We start from the raw sequence: 27192 nt of genomic DNA, 5'->3' as shown, positions 1-27192 counted from the left end.
TGAATTTTTTAATCTACCAGTCCCAGTGGCAGGTGAGCCAAAAAGTTAATTTCAGACCCTGATTACATGAGACAGATTTATGCAAGTTGTACTAGGTGTGGGCGATACTGCAAAATTTGGTAGCGGTCTGATACCAAGTAAATACAGGGCCAGTCTCGCCGATATTGATTTATATTTTTTTAATTTTAAATAAAAGGATGCTCTCTTGAACTTACATTTACTTTCCTGTTCTAAAGCAGTGTCATGATTTATGAGGTGAATGCATCATTAACATGTTAAATCTGAATACAGTTTCATGACCACTAAAATATTGTTATGATTTGTGCGCTCAACTGGCCTGTAATTAGTCAGTGACATTTATCAAACTAACCCGATTTCCATTACACCAAATTATGGAAAAATTATTATTATTATTAATTCTCTTCTGCAGCATTTATTTGATCAAAATACAGTAAAAACTGTTTCTGTTTTCTATGTTATAGTAAACTGTAATTTATTCCTGTGATTAAAGCAGAATTTTCAGCATCATTACTCCAGTCTTCGTAATCCTTCAGAAATCATTTTAATATGCTGATTTGCTGCTCAATAAACATTTCTTATTATTATCAATGTTGAAAATGGTTTCATATTGTTTCTCTGTCATCTAAGCAATGTTCAGGGCTTCGTTTCCCAAACACACTGAGCGAATTCAGTGAAACACCAGCAGGGAATGCTCTGTTAAAACACATTTGGATTGATATTTTTATGTGAGGATCGATCCTTTTCGATACCACGTCAGTATCGATACTTCGGGGTCGATCAGCCCACCCCTAAAGTTGGACTGTATCTTTGAACATACCTTCTGATATTCATGCAGGTTTTTCTAGATTCGTATTAAAGGCATAACAGCGATTTGTCACGTCACATTTAAGCATGTCAAAACGCCATTCATAGTTTCATGATAAAATGGGACAGGATTTGAAAGGTGACTTTCTTTTTAGAAGAAACAAAGCACAGAGCTATTTGGGATTATTGGATGAGAGGCATGCTACAAATGTTTAGAATAGGGAAAAACTGCAGACCTGGCAACTCCCTAGCTTGAACTATAAAATATTATGATAGAAATCTGAGCCAATTTCTTCATTTTTGATTTAGCATGCCTCCTGACAAAAATTGAGTCCATGTCTTTAATATTAAATATGAGCCTCTTATGCATTCACTGGGGGTGCATCCACTTCATGATTAAACATGAAGACAATAAACACGACTGTGACAATTGTTTTTTTCTGTGTTCTTCAAGGCTTCTCTGGTATTTTCATAAGAATTAAAGGTGGGGTATGTGATTTGGAAAACGACCGGCAGATTTTGAAAATACACAATTCAAATGGTCCTACCTTCTTTCCTCCTACGCTGGCTCTGACTCCACCCATTCGAAGAACATGGACACGCAATCATGCACGAGCGAAAACTCAGATGCGCGAGAGATTGTAATGACGATTTACTACCAATCATGGAACCGGCTTTACTGACGAGATGCGCATGCGTCACGAGCTTTGAAGTATGCGCACGAAGGGGGGCACTCGCTGGGGGTGGGGGTGTGGTACGACCGTTTGATTGACGAACTTCCTGTCCAATGATTCCAGGTAGTCTTGGAAATGATTGGCTGGAGTTTGAGTCCTGCCCGCTCCACAGATGATTAAATTGCTTAATTTTCATTTCAGAGCTTCTAACTCAGTGGCTGTAAGTGGGTAAGGAATAGGATTTCAAGTTATTTTGAAAAAAAAATGGACAAAAAAAAGAGAATCACATACCCCAACTTTAAGTATTTTAATGCAATGCTAATCAGAATAGAATATTATAAAGAATACTATAAAGTAATATATTGTCTGCCCATGATAAGCCACATCAGCTCACAAAAGTAAGTTATTTCAGAGACTCGACTGAGTAAAAACTATTAAAATGTTGCCTTTTGTTGGACAACATGTTCAGGCCTATGCATTACAAGTTTGGGAAAACATTTGAAGCATGCTGCTTTGCACGTTATGATATGCAAATGCACACTATAAGCAACTCAAACTTGCAGTGCTTTCAGAGATGGTCCAGCAGTTACTACTAATCACTAACGCAGTACATATATAAAAATTAAAAAAACTGCAGCCTTTGCGATTTCGTAAATCGTACTAAGCCAAATCGCGATTTCAGTTTAATTTCGATTAATCGTGCAGCCCTACATCATGCCATGTTACTTAATCTGATTCCTATTGCTCCCATTAGTGCCAGTGCTAGTTGTAGCTCAGCAAAATCAATGCAGCAATGGTTTTGCCTTTCTCCTTGCAGTTATCTCCGTTCCACTCTCCATTCATTGCAAAGAAGGCTGACAGGAAACATGTTGGCAGCTGCGCTAAGCGTCCAGTTCCTCAGAGTCCCTGCAGCAGATGGGACTGAGGCATTATGACACTAATAAATTATATCTATACTTCATAAATGCCTCAGCATTAAACATCAGCAAATATAATGCAATATACTACAAAAAAATTGCCCTGGTGAAAATAATCTTCCTGATTTGCCAGGATGGAAACGGTGTATTCTTTTTAAGCCATGTGTTGATTCTAGTCTAGAGTATTACTTACCATGCACTTCGCTTTAAAACAAAAGACTTTGTAAACCACATCATTGTGGTGATGAAATACATATTTCCTGTAAACAACGGCAGGAGATATAAGGGTGCACAGTGCATGCCAAACAGTGGCAAGGTCACAGAAAATGCACCAACACCCAGTCCAATGGTGGTCATTAGAGCAGCTGGAACAGCGAGTGTTCTGCTGGCACTTTAACGGATAAATGTCTCTCCTCCTGCCAAGCCTCCCCAATAATCAATTGCATGAATGACAATAGGCCTACCGCATGCGCTCTCTGCATTTCTAATTTGACAGCAGCAGTCCAGAATACAATATGTTCAATATAGGATTTCATCTCTCGGAGGGGAAGACTGACGTGTCAGTTAATCTAGCTGGCAAAGTGCTCACTCGATGAGCTAAATACTCCCTGAAGGAGCACTGAGCTTCGGCGCAGCACGGCAGGCTTTTTGCAGGGCGAACCCATGAGTTAACACCCAATTCATCTGATGAAAAGCAGGCTCCCAGACACGGAGCCTAACCCTAGCTAAACTTTATCTTCAAGATTCATTACTTACTGCTGCTGAACTTCAGTCTGCCTCTAGCTCAGAGCAAATCTAATGAGCTACAAATTTATGGCATTGAAACACCTAGATTCTGTAAGCTACTTACTAGCGGCTAACTACTCCAAACAACCCCCACCCCACCCCCCCCCCCCCCCCCCAACAACCACCCCCTACAATAAAAGTGCTTGAGGATGCCAAAGTATAGCAAAGGCTTTCCTATCTCAAGTGTCAAATGAGTTTATAAAGCTTTGAGGCTGTAATAAACTTTAAAAGGACAACGGGAAAAAACCCTGCCACGTTAGGACATGACAAATCAAAAAGCTGTCTTAAAGACTAGAACATTTATACACTTGCCATTTTACCCATTCTGTCACAACTTCCTTTTACAACATTTAGTTTGCGCAAATTAAAGAGCAGCAAGTGCAAGCATACAACTGTACCTTCCTGGCTATACAAGCTGAATATTTAGGAAGTAGTGCTCTGCTTGCATCACACCCAGAGAGAGTGCGACACCACCAAGACGGCTGTCAGCAGAGAGACTCAAGAGGCTAGCACCTTGTATGAACTGCGGAACAGGAAATAACGGAATCATAAACATGGCTGTTCACTCTCTACTAGGGATGCACCGATCCGATACTCAGTATCGCCTCCGATACTGCCATTCTTGGCCGGATCGGGTATCGGTCAGACGAGGCCGATCCAAATCCTATATTGTGCGTTTACTATTCTGTGTTATGGTTGAGCCCCACAAAAGCATTATAAAGCACCATCAAGTTTTCATGCACTATATTATAAGTGTTTTGAATCCATTCTACAGTATAATGTGAGATAGAAATGAATATTTAAGTCATTAAATTCAAGATCACGCAAACTTTTCCCTCTGCTGCGGCTGTTAGTCATTCTCCATTCCGCGATCAAACAGCGGGTCGCATCCGGTTACGACAGTCAACGATGAAACTCTCTCAAACATGATTCAATGTTACTGTTATCTGTAGATAAAGCTCTATGGTTTTGCATAAAATGGCTATCTTGGTGGACTGTAATGCTGTACCTTAATCATGTTTCTTTCTACCGTGTGTCTGTTAGATCACAACACTGAAGAGCACTATAATTGTTCACGCGCCGAGTAACTGAAATTTAAAACTGTTAAAAGAAAAGGCTCAATAAAATATTGCATAGATAGATAGTGTATAATACACTATGCATCGATATGTCTTTGTGCTTTGAACTTTTCAATGTGGACTCGAAGAGCTGCGCGCTGTGACTTGCTTTAAGTGCATCCTTCTGCGCTCGGGATGCGCATAAGCGCTTTGTGCCGCACTGTATTGGAGTCTTTCATAATCATATCATAATACTTTTGCACAATTAAAGATTATTAATAGCCTTTTTTGTTCCGTCCTATCTATCATATGTTGCTGCCTCATTAAACAGCTGTGCAATACATTTAAAAAATGTATTAATTTTATAGTAGACTACATAAAAAAATTTATCTTTTTGATTTTTGTTACCTTGTTTTTCATGAATGTATTTTACAACAATACAAAGAGCAATGTGTAATGTTTTACCAGATTTAGTACTACACTTATTGTCTCTTATTTGTTCCCCACTAAATGTTTTTTTTCACTAAATGTTCAGATTTTATATAATTATTTTGCACTTGTGATTTTTCTAGACTAAATTTTACTGCCGAGTTATCCACTTATCTAGTTTAAAATAGAATTTTTGTCATAGGTTATGATAATTTTTTTTATTTGTAGTTTTTCTTTTCAATGAAGTTGTCTATATTAAGTAGATTGTTTAACACACAAGAGTGATTAGAGTTATAGAAATTCTACTGGATTTAAAAAAAAACTGCGCTGGTATCGGACCGGTATCGGTCGATACTCAGAATTTTTGGTATCGGATCGGTTTGGAAAAAATGGTATCGGTGCATCCCTACTTTCAACATAGAGCATGACTGGATTTAAGCCATGGCTAGGGCTGACATTATGAAGGAATATGCGATATTAACGGCATATTATTATAATATTTATAACAGTTAGTTCCGATTTTCAAATCTGTATCAGCACTGGCCATCTCTGCGTGCATTAGACAGGCTTAGTCAGTGCAGTACCATTTGTATGCCAGTAGGTGGCAGCAAGGGACTATGTTTATGACAGTGTCATTAAATCATTCATAATACCCTTAAAAACACTGATTCATTTATGAATAAAACCAGTTGCTGGACTTAACTTTGAGTGCCACATCACAAGGCTCAATTGTCGCACGGCGTGTCACATGGGTAATGTTGAAGCTGATGTTTCACTTCACAGAATTCAATGGCATTGATTCAGTGTATTGAGCATTGACGCCAATCATGGGAAGTTGCCTCAACCGTTGAAAGCATATTACGACAAAGATATCGCTTTGACAACTGATGGCAAACTGTTTTTTACAAATATAGGCTATTACTTGACCTGAAGAAGGACAGACACAGGTAAATCACGCATGATCAGTTCCCTTGTCGGGGTCTGCTCTCTCTGTTGTGTCATGTCCATATATTCTGTGCCAAGTTGATATAGTAAGTATCACGACTAGGGGTGGCACGATCCACCTTTTTTGCCTCCGATACCGATTCCGATACCTGGGACTCAGTATAGGCCGATACCGATCCAATACTAAAATAATAATTAAAAAAACAGTGCCAAATTACCTAATGAATTTTATCTGTATGCCTCACTGTGGGGAAGAGACTGTGATTATTCTTTTGTTAAAGGCATCAAAGCTTGACTTAAACATTTTCCTTACTTTGTAAAACAATACAGACAAAATATGTACTATATAATTAAAAGACATTTATTTTTAAATTTTAAGCGCAACTTTTTAATGAAGCAGCAACATATGATAGATTGGACAGAACTAAGGCTATCAATAAACTGCCATTCCGCAAAAATATTGTAATATGAAAGGCTCCAATTCAGAGCGGCACGAAACCTTATGCGCATCCCGTGCTCAGAATGATGCGCTCGAAGCAACAAGGAGTCACGGCGCGCAGCGCGTCGCATTGAAGAGTTCAAAGCACAAAAGAAAGATATACATATATTTCTTTATTTATTCATTAGTTTGAGCCTTTTAACAGTTTTAAATTTCAGTTAATGTGCGCGTGAAGAGCAATTATATCGCTCTCTACTCCAGTGTTGTGATCACTGATCAGTTGTGTTGTGATCTAACAGACACCCGGTAGAAAGTAACATGTGAAACTCCAGCACGTTAAAGTCCTTTTATGCAAACCATAGACCTTTATCTACAGATCTACAGTATAATAATAGGAACATTGACTCATCTTGGAGAGAGTTTCATCGTGTTGACTGTTTTACCCGAGCGCGACGCGCTGTTTGAGTGCTGAGAATGACTGACAGCCACAGCGGAGGGAAGCACTTAGGTGAAGATTAATTTAACAATTTAAATCTGTACCTCACATTAAACTATATGTAATGGCTTCAGAAAACTTGGAATATAGTACACAGAAACATTATAGTGCTTTATAATGTTTTTGTGCCTTTTGTGTTGTATAACAATAACAATAACATTCGTAGGCTACAATATCAGATCGGATTTGGATGGTCTCGTCTGGCGATACCCGATCCGGCAAATATTGCTAGTATCGGAGCAATACCGATACTGAGTATCGGATCGGCGCACCCCTAATCACGACAGGCCTAGCCATGGCAAAACATCGTATGCATGCATTCCCATCTGCACTTCTATTTTAGTTCTTAAAGCCCAGTGTGATGCAGTGAACACTTGCGCTTGGTACCAGTTTGACTGGATCCACAATGAAGAGTCTGTTCCCTCAGATAAAGCACTGCTCTACTTAAAGGTCATGCTCTTTTATTTCTCATCAAACCTCATTCCATCAGAAAAAAGCAATGGGGTTTAATAGTGCAAGAAGTGAACAGTGCAGTGCAAAGGGGGCTATGTATCTTTGATAACGAAGCATTCAGCAAAAAAAAAAAAAAAAACAAGTGAACATAACATCTGTCTCACTTTATTAAAATTTCAACCAAGTATAGGACGACAAAGTATAGGAGAAACAAAACAGAAACAAGACTTTGATTATGAATGCATTTTATATTCCTGACCCAAATTTTTTTACAACCGCCATTGTAGGTTTCAGAAATAGAAATGAGAGAAGGTAACCTGCTATAAATAAAATTAACATGGTCTCAGCTGGTCGAAAAACAGGAGATTTAAAGGCGATATGACAGTGGTGACACCTTTTCTTTCGCATTGTGTACATTTGTGTAAAATGTATTATCGAAAAAACAAAAATGTAGGGCAGGGACTTGGTTCTATGTAGTGAGCTTGCAGTCATTTGTAAGAAATGGGCAGGATTTAAGTGGACTAAATGTTTGGTTTGACATGCATCATAAGAGAAAAGTCTGTCATTTCAGCATCAAGTTATGATATTTTGATTAAGAACTATGAGATCAAAACTAGGGACGGGCATTTTTCAAAAATATTACATTCGAATATTCGTTTATTTAAAGTTTTTTTTTTTTAAGTTTGTCACCATTTCTGAACAAGCTTCCGATTAGGCAATATACACAACAATCTTACAATATATACTATTGTTTAATGTTTTCAACTAAAAGAAAACTATGTATAAACAAAAACTATAAACAAAAGCATTTAAGCAGCGTTAACGAAAACGCCTAATAAAGCAGAACTGCGCCAGTTATTGTACAAAACCCATACACTCGAGTCAACATATGATTATCGTGTTTATATTGTTTCACGTTTATGTTGAGAAAAAAAAAAACAGTATCCACATGCTGGAGTGAGAAAACGCTGACAGATGTCGGAGACACAGATAATGGTGTGCTAAGGGAAGTTTCTAACAGCACTTTGTGTTTTCTGTTTTTAAGCTTGTTTCCTTAAATGAAACTTGAAGTATATGTTTCAAAATCATTATCATCAAGTTATCTCAGCTCACTCAGTGTACAGCTGCACTTACCTGCAGTCATGAATGCAGTGATAAACAACTGTCTTTCCTCATTCGACTGGTGTTTTGATTTCATGTGATTTTTCATTTTGGTGATATAACTCAGATTCATTCATTAATTTGATCAAAAGTAATTCCATTTTGTAAGATCTAGTAAGATCATTTTCATCATTTTCAAGTAATTTCAAACTTCGCGAAGCAGACGACAACATTATGTGATCAAAAACAAACAACTTGCTAACACGCTCCACAGCGCCACCTAGTGCAATTAATTGTAAATGTGAGTTAGTGCTTGGGGTTTGTCATGCATTCACTGCATTTATGGCCAGCAAAGCAACATAGTAAAATTTGAATATTTTATTTTTCGAATAATAATCACAGATAGAATATTCGAAAAATCTAATATTCGTGCACACCCCAGTCAAAACTGATTATTTTTTATGAAAATTATGCACAGATGAATCGTTTACACTAAGAGAAGTAACATATATTAGGAAAATAGGGTGAAAATTCATGCCCAGTTTAAATCAAAATCACACCATATTAGAGAGAAATATATATTAGGATCAAATGACTTTAGGCAACTCTTGATCCGGACATGAATTTCATCTAGGTCACAAGTGATGTGGATGAATTAATACTGACTGATCTTAAAACGTCAACCACAAAACTTTAATATCAGCACACAATCAAAAAGACACCATCACTGACATCAAGCCAAGGCTGTCAATGGTGGTATGAGTGAGAAAGAGACACAAAAATGCTATGTGCAGGATGTGTACGCTGGAATAACAGCAGCCATTGTGTGTGAATGGGTCACTAGAGAAAGAGGCTTTCAGAGCAAAACAAGCTAATGGCATCAGAAGCACGTGACACTGGCTCCCCCCTCCCCCCTCCCAACAGGACGCATCCTGCTGTACACCATTAACTCACGCATGAGTCCTCCGAGACAGGCAAAGCAAACACAGTGCAGACCGGAGAGAGAGAGAGAGAGAGAGGGAGAGAGGGAGAGAGAGAGAGAGAGATATAGAGAGAGATGATGCAGACAGAGAGCGAGCAAGGGGGGAACGGAAGGAGTGCAGACGGGGGAGGAGAGTGATGCTTGCTGCAAGCAGGAAGGGAGCATTTCCCCTTCAGAGTGGGAAGGGGGAGGGGTAGGGGTAGGGGTTAGGAGATTAGCACTGTGGCGCCTGTGTCTTGGGGAGGGCCAGGATATGCAGTGAGGAGGAAACAAACAGCTGTAAAAATCCATTTCTACACTTGTGGGGCACGGGCGGCACCATAGCCGGAAAGTGAAACCTTCAAACGGGCCTTCTGCCACCCACATGCACAACATGGATTTTCAAAAAGAATATAATGGCAATGGAATGCATGCTTCATTTGCACAACTCACCTGCATGTGAGGCACTTTCTGCATGGGTGGAGGTGACTGGCGAGGAGGTGCCCATGCCTGCTGAGATGGAGGGGAGTTCTGGTGGTGTGCACCTAGGTGTGTCTGTGATGGAGGAATAGAGGGAGGGGTGTGCACCTGCTGCAGCTGTTGCTGCTGGAAAGGCAATGGGGGCGTCTGCAGCTGCTGGCGCTGCGCATGTTGAGCAAGCATCCTCTGGTCCTGCGGGCCCAGAGGCTCTGTGTGGTTTACACCCAGTCCTGTTGGAGGTCTTCCTTGAGCGCTCGTGGCCCTGTGATTGGGTGACAAAGCAGCATACATCTGGGTTGGAGGAGGATGTGGGTGCGAGGGATGTGATGGTAGCTGTTGGTGGGGATGTTGCTGCGCTGCATTCATCGGGCCGGCTCCTCTCTGGGCATGAGCCATTGGGCCTTGAGATTGATGTGGCACGACAGGGTAGCTGCCAACATCGGTTCCCAAACCAGCACTGGGTGGCCGGCCCTGCTGGGGAGGTGGGGTGCCTGCAGGGGTGGCCAGGTTCCTCATGGGCGACATGGAAGGAGGGGAGGCGTATGATCCCTGAGGTGGAGTCTGTAGATGCTGTTGCTGCAGCTTCTGCTGGGCTGTAGACTGGTTTTGAGCTTGATGCATAGGCTGGGTGTTGATTTGGTTCACATGAATGGGCTGCTGGTGCATTGGTCCCTGTTGAGCTCCAGATGTGGGGTAGCGCTGGGGCCCCGTTGGGGCAGGGTAGCGTTGCACCTGGGTCACAGGAGCATTAGGGTTGCTGCTGGTGGTAAGGGTCAAGTTCGGACTCATTCCTGAAGTGTTGGCTAATCCCTGATTAAGGTTGCCATACGAAGGATAGGGAGGGTACTGCCCTGAGCTGTTTACAGTGTTGGAAGGGACTTGCTGGTTGTGCATGTTAAATCCCATGGTTTGGTGGGGTCTTCCACCCATGACCTGCTGTTGCCGTGAAGGGCTTTGAGGGAACTGGGGGTTATGACTGGCGACGGACTCCGGATGACCTGGACCCTGGCCGGGTCTGTGGAGAAACTGCTGATTGGGTTGCTGATGCTGTTGAGGAGGCTGTGCCGGGTGACGCATGGGGGGCCCCGAAATGCCGGGATTCTGAGTTATACCCATGTGACCCATGAAATGATTGGCTTCCTGAGGGAGCCCTTGTGGAAAGTGGTTCATTCTGGGAGGTGTTTGGGTCTGGTTGTGGCCCTGAATGGCATAGTCACCACGGCCAATAAAAGGGCCCATTTGGTGAGTGTGTCCTTGTGGTCCAGCAGGGCCATGCTGATGAGAGGAGGCTTGTGGAGGTTGCTGCTGGAAAGAAGGTCTAGTTTGTTCGGGCACCTGCATCGCTTGAGCACCCCACACATTTCCACCATCTGGGAATGATTGGCTCCGCCCATCTCCTTGTGCACCTGGGTAGACATGATGCCCTGCTGTCCCTCCCGCACTTGGCTGAGCACCATGATAGCGGGAATGAGGGGAGGACATGCCATTTACTGGTCCGTTCCCCATCAACCGGCCACCCTGCTGGTCCATTGGATGCATTTTGGGCTGCTCATACTGATTAAAGTGGTCAAAATGGTGGCCAAGCTTGGCCTGTCCAGGGACAGCAGGTGAGGAGAGGTGAAGAGAAGAGGGGAGCTGTCCATAGCCTTGGTGCTCATGGGGCATCTGTTGACTCATGGGATTTGCCTGACCTTGGGGGTAGCCACAGTCCCCCAGGCCCTCCAACTCATCAGAGAACAGATTCCCATCATCTCCAAAGAGGTTGATCATGCCTGGGTCAGCCATGGCTGCAGTGCTCCTGTTGTGCAGCCAAGCTTCAGAAGCAGGACAGGGAATGTGTGCTCACACAGAGGTGGATGTCCTCAAAGCCGCTAATCCGCTAACTAATCTGCAGCATGTCACTCCATATTTCCTTAATTCTCTCAGAGAACGCAGCGTCAGGCAAAGTCAGGTTACAGGACCTGGAGAGGGAGAGAGAGAGAGGGAGTATTAACACAAATGGCTCTAGGTGAGAGCAAGCCTCTTCCATTTTGTTCACTTAAACCATGCTTTATTTAATTTTCAGCCAGTGAGTCACAGCTGTTGAGAGATATGAGAGCAGTTGAAGGCTGGTGAGACTGAGTTTTTTTGTCTGTGTGTGCAGTTAAATCAGTTGTAACTGACTCTTTGCCAACCTTTGATCCCAACCCCCACCCTCTGTTCCTTCTGCTCCCAAACAAAAGGGCCGACACACACACAGAGCCTAAATTCATTCATTCTTTACAATTTGTTGATGGTGAGGAAAGAACAAAGGAGTTTAAAGTTAGGCAGCAGCAGAAGCCGTGGTAGTTAAACAACAGCAGCTGCCAGACCAGGCAGGCAGATGTAGGAACACAAGCAAGCGGCCCACTTGCTGAAGCCAAGACTTAAAACCAGCCCTGTTGCCGCCTGCATTTGAGAGCGTTTCTGGAATATTTGAGTATCAGCGAGGTGTAAATTCATGTGCACATCATGTACTTAAGCAGCTCATCCCAATTGCAAGGTAATCAGATGAGTGGGGGAATTATGTATTTGTGACAAACCAGGCAAGGGTGAGGGAAAATGCAGCCTGCTGAGATGGTCTACTCAGCCACAACTACCTCCATGTGTATATAATATGCATTTTAGTGAGTGAATATGCACATATGGGGGGTGGCAAGGAATGCATCGCCTCAACTTCAACTACCCAACAAGAAAAATTGTCCATCCCAAGCTCCTCCCATTTGGTTCCTCCTTCAGCCCTTTTTCACCCAACCCCCAATCTCCCTCTTTCTCTAGGCCTCTCCACATGGCTGTTAAAACTGCCCTGGTGAAAATCTACTCTGACCAGCCTAATCTAAGGATCAAAGTCACACTAAAACGAGCTACAGCTTGCTGCATTTTAAACATCCTTTGTGAAGTTTCATGTCCAGAATATTTGCAGCATCGTTTTTAGTTAATTGTTATAGGCCTACATCACTACGGCAACAAATGACAGACAAAAAAAAAACCCTTTTTGGTCATAAACAGGGGGACAAAGGAGTAAATGAGCAAAACAAGATAACTTCACATTTGGTCGTGTAGCGTGGCAGCTGCCGTCAAGACTACCTGTAAGGCAATAATTACAGTATACAGTCACTACTACAAACCACAATAAAATAAACGATGCACTACTACACAACTTCACCAAAATCAGCAGACCGGCACAAACCATTCATTGAACTGACAAGGATGGTATCTTTTTGGGGCAGACATAACTAAACCCTCCTTAAATTTTTTAGATGGTGAGAATTAAAGGGTAAGTTCGGCGTTTTACAAGTAAATCCCTGTTTTAAGATCGTTTCTGATGAAATTGAACGGTTAAGATTAAAATTTGGTCACATGCTGCTGTCCCGAGAATTTTAGGTTTTTGTGTTAGTTTACAAAGACGTGAAACTCACCGAGTGGTCTCGGGTGTTCACTGATATGCTCACGCAAAAATCGCTGCAAAAAATGCTTTCCAACAGGTGTTTTACCATTCTTTGTAAAACTGTGGACCTATTTTTCCAACGCCTCGCAACCGGACATTCTTCCAAAAACTACGATAAAACCTGTTGGAAAGCATCTTTTGCAGCGATTTTTGCGTGAGCATATCAGTGAACACCCCAGACCACTTGGTGAGTTTCATGTCTTTGTAAACTAAAGTTTTAATGCGTTTATATGAATGATTGTTCCAGTGCCCCTATGAAGCCATTGTATAGGTGGGGGGGTGCTAACACAAAAAGCTAAAATTCTCGGGACAGCAGCACGTGTCCAAATTTTAATCTTAACCGTTCGATTTCATCAGAAACGATCTTAAAATAGGGCTTTACTTGTAAAACACCGAACGTACCCTTTAACAATTATGACCACAGCTAACCTTAAGCTAACCTTAATAGGAGTGATTGGCAGGATGAGAGATGCCTGTGGGTGACAGCACCACAGCTTTAATCTCCTCACAACTCTATTTAAGAGCAGGAAGAGGAGTCTCAACACCACAGCCATAAATCAGTCCCTATTTACCAGAGTACTTCGCTACTCTTGCTGCACTGGGTGGGGGAGGGTGGGAGATCCTACAGAGCAATGCTAAAAGCCGCAAATTTGAATCCCTATGATCAGATTTGGCATCTAAGCCAGCAGGCTGACCGTTCACCCAATTCTCTTTGGAGAGTGACAGATGTGGCAGAGTGCCAGAGCAGCTCCTTCTGAAGTGCCACACCCCTCAGGAGGAGCACACAGGCCATAGAGCAAGAGCACTATGACGTACACACTTAACTCATAACGTAACTGCAGCGAGTGGGCGGGCCAGGCTTGCCCCTGACCGGAGTATGCAGCCATTCACAACCATGAACATACCTAATGTTGCTAAAATGACCTTGCTAAGACAAACACTTATTTAAACTGTCTACAATATTAATATTCTCTAAAATAAAAGCCACAAGGCCACAGTTTCACTAGTGGACGCCAAAAAAAACATGCGGATTTGTGTTTAAAAATAAAATAATTTTCCATTTCTGATCCTGAAAAGAATCAAGAGGCTTAGGAAAAGGAAAATGTGTCCAAATTACTGAAAGAGATACCAGAACGTAGCCAATCTATAAAATCAAACAGTTTTGACCACTTTACAAGCAACAAGGCCTTTTTGATTTGTTTGCACCATGCCCGGCCGACCATTCAAGAGTCATAATTCATTTAAAATGTGTACAAATGTAATTCAATGTCAAAAAGAATGAATGTACTGGGAAGTAACAAATATTAAGTAACATTACAACATCCACCTTTAACATTACCAGTGATTCATAGCTCAAGTTACTGCATAAGGCAAAAAGCCTAGAGCACATGAAAAGTGTGGTTAGTGTGAGACTACAGATGCATAATAAATATGAATAAAGGTCCACTCACGGGTAAGTTATCACCACAATTGCCAACCCCTCATTGAGAATTAGCTACTCGTGCTGGCATAGCAAAACTCAAGACACTGTGCTGATCATGTGATCTGCTGGTCAGTTTATACTTTTCAGTCCATTTCTGACAATGAGCCAATTTAGGTGAGCAGTTTTATTCAAAGTACAGCTGCTTTTTGCTTCGTCAAGCTAGTGTTTATCTGTATTCAAGTATACATGTTACAAAAAGAGCAATTAAATATATTTGAAGCAGGGCTCGACAAGTAAATGTCATTTACTTGTCCGTATAAAAAAATTGTTAGTGCGGAATTTTTTTTTTTTGTGTGTGTTGTAAATAGAATTTATTCTGAAGCAATAATTTATTCTGAAGCAATATTATCATCAGTGTTCAATCAGCTTTGATATTTAAATGTGCATAATGTAACATCTGCACCTTGAAAGGGTACCCCCCCCCACTAATCTTAAAAAAAATTATGCTTCATCGTTCATTTAAATTCCTAAATTTGATCAATAAATTCAATTATTTTGAATAATAAGACACTATAGGGCTGTTACCCTAGGTAGGCCTGATCACATTAAATCATTTACACTGAAAATGTACAATTGCTTTAAAAAAATGTTATGAGATTGTTTTAAATGGACAAATAAGCAACATTGGAAAGAACGATACTTTTAAACGTAACACTAAACAAAGATTCAATGAGCCATTCATAAGCAACTGTCTCAGAATGAGACAGATGCTTATGAATGGGTCATTGAATCTTTGACTCAACTGATTTATTCAAAATGCTGAATCATTCAGTAATTAGGGTTGCAAAATTGTGGGAATTTTCAAAGATGGAAACTTTCCATGGGAATTAATGGGAATTTAAGGGAATTAACAGGAATTTATGGGAATAAAGTGGGATTTTCCAAAGTTGAGGGTTGGCTCTTCAAAGGGAACTTAAATATAGTTGAGGAAAGCATATTTTAGCATAATCTTGACTAAAACAAACAGATTCCATTCAAATACACTTGAATATCCATGCCATTCCTCAATCACATGCACATAGAACACTGCTTACTGCATGGCTATTGAGACTAGATCCCCTACTGGCACTGTGCATGCTTATATCACATGTAAAGAAGCCCAAAGCACAAGACTATTGAAGGCACACATTTGAGCCTGTGGACTAAAAGTGAAGTAAGTTTTGATATTATGGGGAAATATGTATTAAAAGTTTAAATTGCAATTATCACATACAAATGTATTCATCTAGTAGCAATGCTGTTGAGTTAGATGCTAAATAAGCTAGCATAACTTTATTTACCACATAAGGCAGATGCTAGCTACCTCATGTGGCTGTTTTTCTTTGCCTCCTGCAATATGTTTTCAAGATCATTCCAGTTGTTTAGCTAGCCTTACTATTTATGTATCCGTTCATGCCATTGCATTAGTATTCTTACTAGGGTTGGGCCGATGGACGATATCATCACGACGTTTAGCCGACAGCAGCGCTTTTATTTCTAAATATTAACAAACTTGCTTACCATGTCATAAACTATCTTCTATTCTGATTCTTAAATATGTGTAAGTGAGTTTGTTTTGTAGTTTAAAAAACCTTCTTAAGTTATCTTGATCTGTAACGTGAGATGGCAGCCGTGTTTGGGCCGCAGTTCAGAGATTCCTGTCTGTTGGATTTAAGTTATTACAGCGCGTGAATTCATCAGTTTCTCCCGAAATACATGAAAGTAATAAATCTGTTGAAATATCTGTTGAAAACATTTTGCATGGATGTTTTCTTATGACTTCTGTTTATATTTATGCTTGGATATGATACAATGATTACATTACAATGAATTCCCCATTAATTCCCATGGAAAGTTTCTAATATGGAATATTTCCAAAATTCCACAGCTTAACTTCATGGAAATTTACCGGAAACTTTACGGAAATTTTCCGCCCCTTTGCAACCCTATCAGTAATGAAAACACGGTTGAGTGTTGCTGCAAGATGCGCGATGGTTCTGCGATGATCTTTGTTTGGAGCTATTTTTGCTGCTGAAACAACAAAGAATCAATATTGCATCTAACATGTAAGTGACTTAATTTTAACTCTTTATTGAACTGTTGTATGAAATCAATGTCACATTTTTCATCATGATGGTATTCAGGAAAACAGCACTCGTCGTGTGAGGTTGCTTAACTATATCATATGTTAAAAATTATAGCTCACTTTTGTGTGAGCTGTGCTCATTTGTTTCATTTCACATCGAGAGGCTGCACAAGCCTCAACAGTAATAAAATCAGAATCAACTGTAATAAAATCTGAATCATTCTCTTGTTTTAGTGATTTCCTAGTTATTTGTGTTCTAATCAGGCTACTTGTTCGGTAGGGTAAAATTCTCTTTTACTTGTCCTTTCAAAAAAATCCACTTGTCCCGGACTTGTCGAGGCTTGTTTGAAGGATATTTACACGTGCTTACATCTGTCTCAGAGCAAGATACAATAAAAACTGTTCTCTTTGCTTAATCGTTACATTCCGTGCCGGGCCAGCCGGTAAGAATATGGTTTAATTTTACACTGTGAGGCTGATAACGGAGCTCTTTAGAATGTAATACAAAAGCGACAGTCGTTGACTTAGTAACGCAAGAGTTTACAGACAATGAGATGTAAATAGCAACCGTGTTAAAAGAAAATGATCGGATATCTTTTAATTTTATTATTAATTTGTTCATGTCGCTCAAATAGCACGCTTGCATTCTACCAGCACCGTTAGTCAACTGTGCCGTACCAGGCTCAAGTGGAACAGTTCCTTACCATTCTTAGACACGTTCAGTCTGATGGTGGAAAAGCGGCTAAAGAGGCCAACTGTTACAAATATACAATTTAATCACAGAAGTAAAAACTATAAAAGTGTATAGTTGATCAATGACGTCTATGCTGATGCCTACGGATGCAAACAAAATAGAGCAAACCATCTTTTTAAAGTAACTTGACGTTTAAATGCGATTGTATTCATTACATCATTAGGTGAGACCAGGGTCCGAAATTAACACCCGCCAAGCGCCAAATGCGGGTAGATTTTCCGTTTGGCGAGTAAATCTCAAAAGGATATCCGCCACACTGGCGGGTGAATGTTCCAGATATCCCTAGTCTCCCGCATATTGATAGCGGCTCCCTGATGCCCGCAAATTACATCAAATCTCCCGGAATCAAGAGCGAGCTAGAAAGAGCGTGCACATACTGTGCACGCTAATACAAACTGTGTAGCGCGCACACCCAGAGGGAGAGAGCGAGAGACCTTGCGTGTGTGCGCTTTGAAAAAAACTGCTTTTTTTTCATCAGACTACGTTTTTTTCGTCAAATAAAAATAGCAGACCTACCTCAATCCACAGCTTGTCACTTTAAAAAAAGTAACATGTCAACATGATGTGGGGTGAGTCTGGGTCTCCGATGGCACAGATGTCCCAGGAATACAGAGATAACTAGAGTGGCCAACTTCGGGAAGCGCCTTTCATTTGCTTGTGGATGTTTACTTCGCCAGTGATATTGCACTGTACTTACACTAGGCCTACTGCTTTATTTTAATACCGCGTATATTTAGCAAGTAACTTCGTCGCTCTTTCTGTCGAAATGGTCCCACAGTAGCTACTTCTTTTCACTCACTTCATTGTGCTTGCTCATTGAAATATGTCTTTAGGCATGTGGTTGCGCGTGTCGACGCGCCCCGTTATTTAACAAATATAGGCTATATACTGTTTTTTTTAACCATGCAGCAAACAAACAAAAAAGCTAAAAAAATACATATATATAGATATAATTTTTTTCTTACTTTTAAACCGTTTAACTGATATTATTAATAGGTAAAATGTTTTACTTTCGGTAAAGTGTTACAAAACCTTCAAATGTACTGTTATGAGCACTAGTTCCATGCTCACATCTTCCATGTCTTACTATTTGTTGCTCTGTTTTGAGTTTTATGTACTCTTATTCATTCAAAATAATACCTTATCTCAATTAAATGTACTGAAATGAATCTATATATGTGACACAAAAAATCTGTTTATTATTTTGGCCAGTAAAAAATATGCTTGGCTGGTGGATTTTTTCATCTACCAGTCCCCGTGGCAGGTGAGCCAAAAAGTTAATTTCGGACCCTGGGTGAGACAAGTTAATTAGGCTTAATGTATCTGTCATTGAATCATTAATTCAAGAGATTCGTTCAGAAATGTTGATTAATCCAGTAATGAAACAAGTGAAGTATTTATGAGCGAGTGTTGTCACAATACTGGAATTTCCTGCTTTGAAAAATATCGATATTCGATACCATTTTTTATACAACAGGGAAAACTGCCCTGCCATAATTTTTCTACCGCAATTTTGTTGTAATAGCTAACACAGCACAGGGAGGCTTTATTTAAATCGTTGAACAACATACAAAAAATGTCAAGTAAACAGTAATAAAATAATACAAAATTTAGCAAATTGTAGCCAGGACTCTAGACTGCGACCATTTTTGAGAATTTACGAGTAAAAAATTTACGTGATCGCATTTGTGCAAGTGCATAGTGAGGGCCCTATAAATTACGTTTTATCATTTCCTAAATTCAGTTTTAATTTTTGCAAATTCCTTTTTTCCATTTTAATTTGAGAATTAAGTTTTTTTTACCCTTTACTGTTATTTTAGTCGTAAAAAGAGTGTGCTTTTAATGTTAATGACTAAAAATGTAGGATACACAAATAAAACAGGAATGACTTTAAATTTATTGAGGTAACAAACATCACATTTAGCCTACTACTTTTCAGGACAAATACTGCATGACGCAAACACTGCACTCGAGGTAACAACAGAATATTAATGGTTATGAGCTTTAAATTGTCCAGGAAAATAAATTATATTAGTTTATATAAGTTTAAATATCAGTCACACTCGGTCTCTCTCTCGCACTGTCGAGTGCGCTCTCGGACACACTAGGTCTCATTCGCGCAGTGTCGCTCGCGGAGTTCACTTCGAAATGATCATTGTAACGAATAATTGAAAGTACACTTTCAAAATACATTATAATATTCAATAGTACTTTGTACAAAGTATAGCTACGTTTTTTATTCGTCTTAGCCTCGTGGGCAAGTGCATTAAAGTACACTTTAACATCACTAAGTATATGCCTGTGTAGGGACTAATTACATGCTTGATTAAAGTATACTAAGTATACTTGAAGTTGGTCCAATTTAGTACACAAAAGTACACTAAATAAACTTAAAGTTATGCTTTACTACAGTTTAATTACAACTAAAATATACTTAGTACAAAATTAGTTTTCAAAATAGCACACTTCAAGTTAACTAATCATTAACACACTTGAAGTATACTGATAATTAGTCTGGCTGCAAGTACACTTAGCTTTTTTTCAACAGGGATGTATTAACAGAAATGCACATATAGTGGTAGTTTTAGTTATAAAAAGTTTTTCTTTCTTTTTTTTAATTATGTGTGTAAAGGAAGAGACTAACAGAAACTGATAACATCATGCATCAACAATTATTCCATGAAGAATGCATTATCTAAATTTTAGATAGCACAATTTCATATATTTTTAATAAAGTGCAAATAAAAACACTTTTCAAAAAATAAACTGAATTTTCACTTCAAGTATTTCTTTCTAAAATATATTTCTGGAAAATATACTAAAGTACAATATTTTAAAGTGTGTTAAAAGTTGTATTGTGAAAATAGGTAAAAGCATGATGCTTATATACTTCTAATATATTTAAAGATAATAAAAAATTTTTTAGTATATTTGCAATGTACAATTGAAAAAGAGAATATATTTTCAAATACAATAAAGTACTTTTTTCCCACTAGGGATAGCATTTAACAAGCAGTATATTGAGTCAAATAACATTTTAAAAAGAAGCTCGATTTATATAATTAACTCGTGTTTTAAACATTAAAAATATTTAAAATTCTGCAGAATTCCGCATTTACAGTAGATTCCGCATTAATTTCCCAGTTCCACGATTTCCAAATTCGGCCCTACATAGTCACACACTCAATCGGTGTCTGCCTTCCTGCACTTGCATTAGGGACTTATCCGTCACATATTATCGACTACGGCAAATCGGCTATTCTCCCGTAGTTAGTCCTATTGGGGTTTTCCCCCCTTTTGCACCTAGCTTTTAAAACGCCAATTCGAAAAGTAAAATGCGCACGGCCGCACAGGCATTCATAACGGTGCGGAGCAAGGCGAGCATTTTCAATTAATTCCTATGAAAATTAGCTTCCATAGGAATGAACTGAAATCCTAATTGGCGCCAATTGCTTAAATCGTGTGTTCAATATTATAAAACACAAGTCAGAGTGAGGCAAAATGAGGTGAAATCTGACTCCCGCTACTGATCTGTGCTGGGACTTGTTCAGCTCACACTTTTAATTGAAGTACGTCTAACTGAACTAAATGATTTGTATTACTTTAAAAAAAAAAAATCCGGTGGGGGCCAGTGCCACGGTGGGAAAGTGATGAAACCTTTTTGATAGTTAACCCTCTGGGGTCGAGGAACGCGCCAGCGCGTTTTGCTGTTTTTTTTCCACATAGTAGCAACATAGACTTAATACTCCGTCATTTTTGGTCATATAAATAATGTCAATACAGGATTATAAACTATAGAGGGACTTCTTTTTTTGTGTACACTAACATCAAACCCGTGTGCTTTTGTAAAATAAATAAAATAAACAGGGTGTGCTTCTGTCTCTCCATCTCCGTTAACCTTTATTCTGGAGCACGTCACTAAACTTAAACAAAACTCAGCGAATACTATTCACCCAAGAATGAGCAATTTATCTTTATAATCATTTAAGTTGGTACTTTTAAAATATCTAATTCAAAACTAAAATAAATATTCTCTGTTTATGTAATCTATAAAAAAAGAGAGATGTGTCAGCCGATCTCATCCTTCTCTCAGCTCATTATTCTGCTAATTTGACACGCCCACGGACAGCGTGCGCTATTCAGACGCAAATGATCTTCAGGAACACATGCAAACGTGTCAACGCCCCTCATAAACGCGATAACGCAACAAATTTAATCAGATTAATTTCGTCTTGCGAGGCTGTGACTGTGAGGAGTAATCCTGGGACATTTACCTCAGAACATGTGGTTTATTTTCATTTCAAGGAGCTACGGATCTAGCCGAGAATTGTGAGTAGCCTAAATTTTTTTATTCTTGTGCTTTGTTCTAATCGCGATATGAAATAGTGTCTGTGAATGCAAAAAGACTGTTTAAATTTGAATCACGTTTGTGTGTGTGAATGAATTAACGGCACAGATGGGCGCTGTTGTTTATGTTTAGGCTAGCCTACTATGTTACAGCTGAGATATGAAAGACAACATTTCATAGTTTTGGATAGATTATAAAGTTTTTATTCTAAAATATCAAATAAGCTTTTGTTATCCAGTTTCTGCTCATGTTAAATATATAGTAGGCTATGTTCTGTCAAAAATAAACTCATCAACAAGATGTTATTATAGTGTTTGTTCCAATGTAAGCTATATCAAATTAATAAATCCTTAACTTTAAAACATGTATGATAAAATGTATTGGCCTATTTTTAAAAAGAATACTTTATAAGAAATTTATGGGAAAAGACAATTTTCTTTTCAAGATGTTTCCAACTCTAACTTTGAACAAATTCTGTAGAATGGCCCATATAGCCTACTTGAACAGGATTTGTCTCCAGGAATGACCATGTACTAAAAATGTGCTTTTGACTTTCATTTATATTTGGATATATATATATATATATATATATATATATATATATATATATATATATATATATATATATATATATATATATATACATATACACATATACATACTGCCGTTCAAAAGTTTGGGGTCGGTACGATTTTTAATGTTTTTAAAAATCGTCACTTATGCTCACCAATGCTGTATTTATTTCATTAAAAATACAACAAAAAAAACAGTAACATAGTGAAATATTATTACAACTTAAAATAACTGTTTTCGATTTTAATATATTTTAAAATATTCAGCTGAGCTGAGGAATACTGTAGTAAGTTTTTTTCATTCTCAAGTGAATCGCGTTTCTGTGTGTGAATGAATGAACGGCAGAGATGCGCTTTTACCACAACTCGCAAAAAGACAGTTTAAATTTGAATCGCGTTTCTGTGTGTGAATGAATGATCGGCTTTTAGCAAACTATATTGCTATACTGAGATGAGTAAAAATCTACAGAAATTTGTTGAAATAAAATGTATTTGTATAAGCAACGTATTAAACTGCAAATTAACATTTATATTTCTTATATAAACGAAAGACCTATGTTACAGACATATGAAAGACAACATTTCGTTGACTAGTTTTGGATGGGCCTAGATTATACATTTTTACTGTAAAATTTTTTACTTTTTTTACTGACACCTCAAATAAGCTTTTGTTTGCCAATTTCTGCTCATATGTTAAATAGCCTATAGTATGTTTTGTCAAAAATAAAGCATGTTTTGTCAAAAATAAAAGTAATCAAATAATATGTTATTATGTGTTTGTTCCAATGTAGCCTAGGCTATATCCAAAGTAATTAATCCTTAACTTTGAAATATGTATGATAAAATGTATACTTTAGTTTTTACAAAGAAAGATTGCACTTGAATTGTTGTTGTAATTGTAACCTTTTTAATAAAAAAATATATTTACAAGGTAGATGTAAAACTATTAAAAGGTAAATATAATCTTATACAAATGCAATTGTCTTTTCCCATAAATTTCTTATAAAGTATTCTTTTTAAAAGTAGGCCAATACATTTTATCATACATGTTTTAAAGTTAAGGATTTATTAATTTGATATAGCTTACATTGGGACAAACACTATAATAACATCTTGTTGATGAGTTTATTTTTGACAGAACTAGTGATCGACCAATATTGATTTTTTATAACCGATACCGATACAGATTATTTGCATGTGTATGTGCCCGATAACCGATATGCAGAACCGATATTTATTTACTGTTATACTTCTGTTTTGGCATAATTATTACAACACAAATGAACTGAACAAACCATTTTATTTATAACAATCACTCCCTCCTTGCATACAAAAAAAAAACCTTTATATTTATACACAAATAAATAGAGGGGTCTGAGTCCAAAAAATAAAGTGCACTGTTACTAAGTGTCTTTGTTTAAAAATAAAAGCTTTGATGAGGTAAAAAATAAAGCACAAAAACTATTCTAACATATTTGGATGTTTATTTGTTTTCATAAATGGTAAACTAATCAAATTACAATAAAAACATTTATATTATTACATTATATAATTTATATCTAAATTATGCATAACATTTATAAGCATCAGCAGCAACAATGTTAACAATAGGCAAAATAAATGTTAAAAGTCTAATGTTTTCATATGGAAAAAATAATTGACAGGGGAGTCATATCACCTTTGCAGAAATGTAATTCATTTTAAATAGTTTTAGAAGGTTTATGTGCCGTTTAATAGGTTTAAACTAAGAGTGAGGAATAATTCACTGGGTAATATTAATTCACTGCATAATATTAGCTGGAATAGCCTATAACATCAGGAAAGTAACAAACAAAACAGCATATACATCATTGCATTTTCCAACTATGCTATTAATTATTATTAATATTTTTGTCGGTCTAGATCATGAAATGCTTTATGACAAAGTGCTGTTTATCTATGCATTTACACATAACTATAACATCAGGCTATACGTTACTCAACCGCGATCGCGCGTGCAGATAATAAATAATTAATTTCCACAAAGCGGTATATTTAGATGTGTATTAGCGAAATAATTGCTATGTAGTAAATGATAATATAATCTAGGGTGTTTAAACAAGATAATCTTGTCAAAAGTTTCATTCAGTGGCCGTGCTTGAGCATTCCTGATCATCAACCCAGTGAGTGCTCAGCAAAATGAACGAACTTTTTTTTCGAGACTAATGGTGAGCAAATACAACAGATAGAGAATTAAATTCAGCGCTTTTATTTTCAACATGCACTCATTCATGTCTGTTTTATTTAATTCATGTAAAGTTACGTCTTTATTGGGGAAGGACATGACGGATTACGCTACGTGGCTCAATGAGTAAGTCTCAATTTTTTAGAACCAAGCTGCATAAATAAACTATATCAGGCATTTATGTCTCAAATCTCATTTCTGCATGCATGTCTGTTATGTTAAATAAAGTTGAATAATTAAAGCAAAGCAAGTAGAACATATACTTTACCTGTGCACAGAGTTGTTATTGACTGATCTCCTCAGACGCGGGCTGCAATGGCGGAATTCTCAAAACGGCCACAAGATGGCGCCGTTTATCGGAAAATCCGATATTACAAAACCGATTCCCGATTATGGGAAAATGCTTAAATATCGGGAAAAATATCGGTAAACCGATACATCGGTCGATCACTAGACAGAACATAGCCTACTATATAAAAAAACTTTTCTTTAAATAATTTTTATTGATTTTTATCAGTGACAAATTTGGGGAGAGGATACATATTCCAAAACTGAAAATACAGTATGAGAATTAACTGCACAATTAGGCTACTAGACATGGGAAAATATATAAAAAATGAGATGCTTCCAACTTTGAACCAATTTGGTAGAATAAATATATATATTTATGAATACATATATATATATATATATATATATATATATATATATATATATATATATATAAATACATACATACACACACACGTATACACACACACATATATGTTGCTCTTGCATTCTTTCTTGTGGCTCAGTGACACCTGAATGATTGGCTCATTAAGTATGCGGGCCACATTGTCTCAGGTGTGAACCACTAAATATGCAGGATGGTGTTGAAATCGTTGACGCCCCTTGCGCATATTGCCTTTCCAAACAAAAAGTGTCTTACAAAATTTAAATCAATGTATTGTTTTATGTGAATGATTAGGCAGGATGATTTTCACATCATTTTGAAGCATAAAATTCTAGGCAACAACACCCATTAGTCAAAAGTCTTGTGGACACATATTTATTATGTGTTTTGTGGCCTTATTTCAGACACTTCAAGTTTTAGTTTTTTCAATAACCACACATAAACATTCTCTTAAAAATACAAACATGTACATACATGTTGCTCACATATTACGGTAGCCCCGTTTGTGCTATATAGAGTGAATTTACACCTTTGCCATTTACATGTTTATAAATAACTGAAAAAAGCACAAATGTCAGAGCATGTCAGAACACCTCAAGTACCCAGAAAACACCTCGGACCACAGAGGGTTAAAAGATCAAAACATTTTGCCAACATGAGGTCTTGTGTCACTGTCAGTATTTTCACATCAGTGCAAAGCTAGGGTATGCAGATTAAGACAACTATTCATCAGCATACATTGATTAATTCCATGTTGTAGCAAAAAAAAAAAACTGAGAAATTTAGTCGCACCAGTGCGACCAGTGGGAAGACTGAGTCTAGAGCCCTGGTTGCACAAATAAATACAATAGAATAAAGACAAATGAAATAAACATGGCTTTAAGCTTTTCAGGTGGGTCTACAGTAGTATTTAGAAAGTAAATACTACAGAAATTAAGTAATCAAATGTAAAATAACTGGATAGTTTTCATTGCAAAACTTAAATGCAGATTAATGCTTACAATTAAAGTTACAAAAGTTTAGTAAAGAGCAATGAGTGATTTTCTTTGTGTTTTGTTCTTTGATTAATATGACAGACAGTAGCAGGAATATTAGACTGCTGTCACTTTAAGAGTTTTAAGAATCCAATATGGTTACACAACATGCATTTTCTCTAAAATATGCTGACTGCATTTACCTGAATACTCGCCATACGGACCATATGACAATTTTGATGAATGGCGTTAGCGCGAAACCTGCGGGAATGAGTAAAAAAGCGCAATACCAGCACTCAACTGGCGCAAATGACAAGTGAGTGAGAGGAGGTGGGTGTGTTAATTCACCGCCGGAGAGAAGAGCGAGAACACACAGCTGGTATCAGTTTATCGATAGATACTGCAGAAAAAGAGAATTGGAACCTTTTCAGATATTTCAGTATCGACACCAGGGAAGTCACAATACCAAAATTCCAGTAGTCGGTACCAATACCATTATTTTTATGGTTCTCTGTACCAATTTCGGTACCATAGAAAAATCTGTTGGAACTATTTTATTTAACTATTTGAAAATAATGAATTTATGATGATAATCATTAAAAGTAAATATATAAACATTTGAAGTAGGGATGCTAACCGATGACTGTTTGACCGATGGTTGACCGTATCAACGTTAACCGATCAAAGTTGTCGGTAAAAAAGAAAAGTGATCTCTAAATTAGGCTATTATAGACAGTCGACTAAACGGTACTACAGTTAGCCATCTCATTCCAAGATATTTTTGTATGAAGTGAACAAATCCCTCACACTCAATTTTTCATAACTCGCCTGTTTGTACTTAATAAACCAATAAAAACATTTGGCGCGAGGTCACAGCGTTTGGGTTCGCACGCTCACAAGGTTTGCGAAAAGTAAAGGCTACAGGCTAAAACACTCGAGGTTAGAGCCAGGGCAGACGACAGGATGAAGCGTGCAAAGAAACGTAGTGTGAGGGACCATTTCACCAAAAAGAATGACAGATGTAAGTTGCAACTTGTGTGATACAGTGCTTTAATACAGTAGGCCT

At 38.0% G+C, this 27192-nt stretch overlaps 1 protein-coding gene across 2 annotated transcripts in view; it reads right to left on the bottom strand.

Moving 5' to 3' along the window:
• The window catches only part of chd7 (chromodomain helicase DNA binding protein 7), a 78261-nt gene that overhangs the window by 34821 nt on the left and 16248 nt on the right, over positions 1 to 27192 (bottom strand). For both annotated transcript variants that reach the window (XM_077226678.1, XM_077226687.1), the window contains exon 2: positions 9538 to 11525. In XM_077226678.1, the coding sequence (XP_077082793.1) occupies positions 9538 to 11349 (1812 nt within the window). In that variant the 5' untranslated portion in view covers positions 11350 to 11525. The remainder of the gene's footprint in view (positions 1 to 9537; positions 11526 to 27192) is intronic.

Source organism: Siphateles boraxobius, unplaced genomic scaffold (assembly GCF_051911475.1).
Source record: "Siphateles boraxobius isolate OS27281-9 unplaced genomic scaffold, OSU_SipBor_1 1, whole genome shotgun sequence".
Taxonomy (NCBI): Eukaryota; Metazoa; Chordata; class Actinopteri; order Cypriniformes; family Leuciscidae; genus Siphateles; species Siphateles boraxobius.
The sequence above is the reverse complement of the archived record's forward strand: the minus strand, read 5'-3'. Positions and strand labels throughout refer to the sequence as shown.